At 37.2% G+C, this 6,754-nt stretch overlaps 1 protein-coding gene across 1 annotated transcript; it reads right to left on the bottom strand.

Annotated features, from left to right (window-relative positions):
- Window positions 1-3,836: 3,836 nt before the first annotated feature.
- Window positions 3,837-6,575, bottom strand: LIG4 (ligase IV, DNA, ATP-dependent). The gene has a single exon (XM_009997926.1). It carries the CDS (start codon window positions 6,573-6,575, stop codon window positions 3,837-3,839), a length of 2,739 nt encoding a protein of 912 aa, XP_009996228.1.
- Between the last annotated feature and the right edge of the window lie 179 nt (window positions 6,576-6,754).

Raw genomic sequence — 6,754 nt, 5'->3', positions numbered from 1 at the left:
AGCTTCCCCACTGTTACTACTTAGATTATATTAAATGCACAATAGGATAATACCTCTTCAACACACAGTCAGCAGGTTGCAATCTATCGTACACATAAAATTTACTTCAGTGTTACTAGGGTTCAGTTTTTCAAAGGAAAATTAAGCAGTTAATAGTGTGGTATTTTGCAAGTTCAGTATTTTAAATCCTATCTGCAGCTACAAGAGTAAGATCTAAGCACCTTAAAACAGCAAGAATGTAAATTAGGATTTTTCAGTGTACAGGCTTTCCTACAAGCAGAGGAAACATGAAATAAAGGAAGAGAGCTGATTAATGTTGTGCTGATGTGCAAACACCTTACAACTTGGGCAAGGCTTTCTTGCTCTCCCACTGGTGCAAAGTACCCACTTTCTAGAGAGCAACTCTGCCCTCCCCAACTTAGTGCATAATTCAGATATGAACCTATTTTATTCAACTGTTTAATAAGCAAAGTGAACAGTGAAACCTTCACCCAGGGATTGTGAAGTTTATTTCCCATGCAGAACCGCCTTTGTAACTTAACCAAAAAAACCAGACCATCATTCACCAAAACACACTTGCAGACAGGATGGGTACCTACCAGATGTCCTGCTACAGCAGGTCCCAAAAAGTTGCACACTTCTTTCTTTATCATTGGCAGGACCTTTCAAAAGTGCCATTAAAAGCCAGTGAATAGGAATTATATCAGACCTTTCTCTACTTCCCATAATTTGCAAGGTCTACAATCCCTTTTTCTCTTTCTTTCTCTACTTCTTCAGGAATATGATCTTAAAATAAACTTAAAACTTTTTATTATACTGCAAATTGGAAGGCTTGCTCTCAACCCAAGTGCCTATTTAAAAATCAGCTTTACACAAAATGTAACTAAGCTATGAAATCTTCCTCTACAAACCCCCTATTTTCAAAGATCTAAATGTAATTAAGAAAATGTATTTATTGCAGTAAAAAATACAGTAGGCTGATTCTTCACCATGAGGGTAGTAAGGCACTGGAATAGGTTGCCCAGGGCAGTTGTGGAAGCACGCTCCCTGGAGGTGTTGCCCTGAAGGCCAGGTTGGATGAAGCTTTGTGCAGCCTGGTCTGGCAAGAAGGGTCCCTGCTCATAGCAGGGAGGTTGGAACCTGATGACCTTTAAGGTCCCTCCCAACTTTAATCATTCTGATTCTATGTTTTGTAACCAAAGGAGGTCTGCTGAAAGTTCCAACACCAGGTTCATGCTTTAGCATTTTGACTCTAGCTTTTCCTCTTTCTTCAACATTATTTTTAATGGATCTCATTACCTAGTAATAACGGCTAGTTTTGTATGTCAAAACTGTCTTTTTATTAGACCAAACAAAATAGATAAAAGGCATTTTTTCATACACATTCTGGATTCATGACAGCTCTTACGGCTACTTTCAAACCTTGTCCTATATTCACCCTTACACATCATGCATTAAATCCTCTGCACACCTCCTTAACTGATTTTTTAAGAAACATCTTTGTGTCTGGACAACATATTCTTACTTTTTAAATTATTTCAAGCCTTCATTTGTTCCTCCAGTGCAAATAATTTTGTTAAAGCTAAGCAGACTCACAATCCTCTTCCCTACTTAGCCCATTTTCTTGTCACTACTGTTCTTCCACAAGAATGCCTTTGCTTAGAGGATCCATGGATCCTCCTGTGCCCTGGCTTATACTACAGACGTGTATCTTAAAAACAGTTGGGTCCAGTTTCATCCACAGATCATGTGGTCCATCCACCTATGCCACCATGTCAAATAAACATCTCAGAAGAAAACCTGACTTGTAATGGTTGCATTTTCACAATGTAGTAGCAAGATTCCCTTTTTACCCTGACATATGGAGTAGAGCATTTCTTATTCAACATTTTACAGTAAATTTGCAAAACAGTAACAAAATGAAGAAATACACACCAACTAAATTGCTTGAATTATCCAGTATGCGAATTATCATGGCACATACAAATGTACATGATTAACAATTAATTTCTACTTCTAACTAGAACTGAGGGAAAACACAAACTAAAACAACCTGACAGCATACTCCATCTGCAAGATGCTTTGGTTTTTTGTAATTTGTGAAAACACAAAATTTCAGTTTAAATAAATATAAACCTTCAATACACTGTGTACTGAGGGGTCAGTAAAAAGAATAAACCATTTTCCTGTTAATAGTTCCAGATTCTCCAGCCTTGCATAGCTCTGAAAGGCCAGAAAGATAAAATTAATACTTTCAAAATTCATCTCTGTAAAGCAACATTTAGATCTGAAAGTGAGATAGTTGACAATGTCTCAAGAGTCAGTTGTAATTCATATTTGACTTTTTTTCTCTTAGCTTCCCCAAGTAGGACCACCTGAAATACATATTTTACTAAACTCATTTAGGATAAATCTCTTTTAATTTTCTATTTATAAATTAAAACTTATTGCATTTACACAGAAGATGTAAAATAAGTCAAAACCAAAGTATTATATTTCACATATACCATTTTTCTACTTGAATTATTAAGAGAAAAAGGTAATGTACTTTCAGTATGTACCATTTTATGTATATCAAAAATATTCTGCTTTTTGCAACTTATATGGTGGCTTAAGAAAAGCAGTTATTACATTTTCCCTAGTTAGCATATTTCATGTAATAAGGGAGCTCCAAATGCTTACAATAACTTCTACAGTTCAGAATAAACTTCCTTCCGATTAGCCTTTCCTATAACATTTCCCAGTTCTTTTTACAGTATTTTTTATATTAATACAACCAGAAAAAGCACTAAAGAAATAGGTCAGCCAAAAGTTGGCTCTGTGTTACCAGCCCAACAGCAGTTCTGTTTGATACTAGTAATAACATAACAAGAAACGAAGCCTGGACTTTTCTCCCCTCGAAGTTACTGCATAAATTATCTCACAGAGTAAAATCAGAAAATAAATTATGTGGTTTTCAAGAATTATCTCTCACTAAAACAACATATCAGGCACACTTAGAAATATATATTTTATTTAGTCATTGAAAAAATATACATTGCACAGGATTTTTTGAAATTAATCTTACAATACTCAAATAACTTTGAACATTTTTAAAAGACAAAGCTGTCAGTTAAGTATAAAAGCTCAGCTCTGTCACACTTCATGGTTTAACTGTAATGAGCACAGGGGATCATTACACTTTTTAAGTAATTGATTTGCAGTTTACAGATATACAGGTCATTATTAATTTGTTAGCACCTCCATCAGAAGCTTAAGTTTTATTTTACAATGGTTATTGATACAAAGAAACATCGGATCACTGCAATATCCTCAAAACAAAGTGCTACTGAGGCTGTGTGGGGCTCTGCTAAAAACAACATAAACACATTAAAATAGTATAGACAAGGTTTATAAATTACTGAATTCTGTAGCATATGAAATATACAGAAAAAAACAATTCTACAAAACCATAAATGTTTTGTGATTGATCTGTAAATTGATAAATAGTATGTTAAATAGTAGAATTTCAAAAAATAGCAAATTATTGTCTCCATTTTGAACAATGGAGGCATGTACTATTAATAGCTTAGAATTCTCTTAAGTAAAATATTACACCTCTCCTGAGCCCTGTTGTAAAAGGCTTACATTATTTATCCAGTGGTGATTTTTTTTTTTTCCCCATCCAACTTTGCTTGGCATCCTGTTGCTTCCTCTAATTTCAACAATACAGAGTCATTCTTTAGTCAGAGCCAGTTTTAAATAGACAGGAAATCACATTTAAAAAATTAAGGCAAACTCGTAATACCCAACTTCATTTATACCAACAAGAATGCTTTTACTCCAAGTAACTTATGTTAAATCAAGTACTCATTTTCATTCTTTGGGACTCCTTCCTCCACTGACTCTGTTACCCACAGCTCAGAAACTATTTTAAATTTTTTACCAAATGTTCTCCTAAGTGTTTTCATCTCCTTTACTCGGGAATTATCTTCTCCTGTAACAACATGGGAAATACCCTCTTCAAGGTGAGGGACTACTTTTGCACCATAAAAACGGAGCTCCAAAGCTCTAATTGATAGTGTTGTTCCATGGATTTTGGTCATGGGGTCATTAAGAACAGCGTAACAGTCCACATAAACAGTGTTACCTCTGAATATACTGAGCTGACAACTGTTCCATGAATAGCGTTCTTCTAACTCTGCAATCATGTCCAAAGGCATCACTTGAAGGTCTTTTATTCTTGAGAACACTTCCTTGAGTTGTGCAATATCTGCATCTGCTGTGTAGCTGTCTCCATAACAATCATATTCACGAGCAAAATGTTCTTTTGTGTCAGGAGACATGTGAACCATAAAGGCTGGTTGCCACGGCACCAGCATTTTGGTTTGAAAACACTGAAGGAGCCACTCTGCCCTCACCACATCATATTTGTTGGAAGCAATGATGTTCTTCACTCTGACATTCTCAGCTCCTACAATGACGCAGTATGTCTCCGGCCCCGGATTCTGCACGATGCTGCCACCACATTCAGCTATTCTGCTTTCCAGTTCAGACTTGGAGTGTTTTGATGTTCCTGTCACAACACAGAACTCAACATCTTCAAATATACTTGAAACCTTGCTTACATTAGAAAGATCAGGAGCTTTAAATTGCTCAGCTATTCCAATTATCTTCTTCACCTTTGATACAGTTTTCCTCTTTTTCTCTTGTGGCTCATCATACTCATCTATATGAAGGTGCTTAGATGCCAGCTTCCCTTCTGCTTTGCTTCTGAGATCTTCTAACATGTCTAAAGTCATGCACTCGTACCATTCTTTGTCTTCCCTTATCTTCTCAATTCGGGGAAATCTCAAAGTACAGTCAGTTTTGTACATATCACTGTTCACAATCTCAGCTGCCTTAATCTGAACTATGACAGAGTTGCAAGGTTCAATGTACATTTCAGGTTTTTCAGTTCCACACAAAATGTTACAGGGAGGGTCCTTCCTATGATAAGGCTTCCAGTGTTTAGCCAGTTTCAAACCTAAATCATACAATTCCTTCATAGTATAGCCAGAGCCAACACGACAAATGGAGTGGAAAACAGTAGGCTTTTCATTTGGATGGGGGGTCTCTGCAACAGCACAAAGGAAATGAGACATCATTCCACCACGTGAGCCCTTTCCCCAGTAACCACCAACAATTAAAAGGTCTAGTTCATCCATCAGCCCACTGACGTATTCTGGCTTGATTTTTAACCAGCCTTCCCCACGTTTGTCAGGCTTGTAGGTGGACATGGGATCTTTCACCATAATCCCTTCCTCTCTGTTATCTATTGCTTCATTTAAAGCATCAATTACTTCTTTTCTCGAACTGGCACTTTTTTTCTGTACAACATGTATCCTGCCTGTCACCGGAGTAAATACACTACTTAAGATGTCATATCTTCTGCTTAGTACTTCGTGACCCAGCTTCTGGTTGTTAACCATCAACACATCAAACACGCAGAAGCACGTCTGCAGATCAGAGTCCTCCACCATTCTTTTGATGTCAAATCTGTTCCCTTTTTGCATAAAAGTTTGTGTCTCAGGATTGTAAGCCATCATTTCACCATCGAGAATGCAATTTTGTATATTACTCTTAAATACAGTATGAATAAATGGCGTTAATGAACCATCAAGGGGGGAAGCACCAAACTGCTGTGTATAGTCAAACCCATTTCGGGAAAAATATTTATACACATCTCCATCTTTGTGCATCTGCATACGTTCACCATCCAGTTTAGTTTCTATGTAGAATATATGGTTATTCATTTGTTTCTCAATTTGCTGGACATCAGCAATGGCAGCAAGCATTGGTTTAAAGGCAGAAAACAACGTGATAGAAACATCGCTAAGTGAGACGGCGGGATCATGCAGTTGTCTGCAAACTTTTTCCAAATCAGTGGTGACGTTGTGCAGTTCAACAGCATCAGGATGAAAAATGGAAAATATAGTTTGCTGACTAACACCAAGCTTTAGATCCTTTATGATCATCCGGATGAGCCATTTTTGTTCCAGTGCTGTGCTCTGGGTAATTAACTGAAGAAGACTTTTCTTTAACAGACCCTTGTTTTTAGCAGCATTATTATTAGCTATTGCATCTAAGTGTTCATTGACTTGCTCTATTGTCAGTCTGCCTTGTTTTGGGCTTCTAGGTTTTAACACAAAGTATGCAATCATTGCAAAATCTCCTGTATCTGCACGTGAGCCAGTAGGTGTTCTGTAATTTAAAAGCTTTGCAGCATCTTTTCCATCTTTTGGCAAATTAAGCAGTTCAATATACAGCTTCGCAAGCATAGTTTCTTTAATTCCATATGCCATCCTTTCTCTTTCCAACTGTGGAAGAATAAGCCTCATAGCTGGATAAAAAGAATCAGTGACATTTGACTCTTTGCGATGAAGAGCATCATGGAATTTTCTCCAGGAATCCAGGAAATCCTTGAAATATTTGGTTTTCTCTGGACGAGATTTACACATCTGTATTCGCTCCAGCGTAGAACACAGATCTGCAAAAGGCACGTGAGAAGCCACCGTTTTTTTGGGAGAAGGCTGCGAGGCAGGTGCAGAAGCCATCAGGGTTTGTTTTTCACTGTGAGCAGAAGAAAAAGAGAAGGAAAAAAACACAAAAAAGCACGTATTTGTAGAGTAAGAAAACGCCGGCACGTTGTCCTGTCTTGAAAACGTATCTCTAAAACAGGATTTACTGATTGTCTCATTAGGACGGAGCCGTTATCTTCACCCAGCGCCAGCAG

This window comes from Chaetura pelagica, unplaced genomic scaffold (assembly GCF_000747805.2).
Source record: "Chaetura pelagica isolate M959 unplaced genomic scaffold, ChaPel_1.0 scaffold123, whole genome shotgun sequence".
Taxonomy (NCBI): Eukaryota; Metazoa; Chordata; class Aves; order Apodiformes; family Apodidae; genus Chaetura; species Chaetura pelagica.
The sequence above is the reverse complement of the archived record's forward strand: the minus strand, read 5'-3'. Positions and strand labels throughout refer to the sequence as shown.

Bases quoted from the DNA above. Each gene is read 5' to 3' on its own strand.
- LIG4 (XM_009997926.1), bottom strand. From the start codon at position 6,575: ATGGCTTCTGCACCTGCCTCGCAGCCTTCTCCCAAAAAAACGGTGGCT.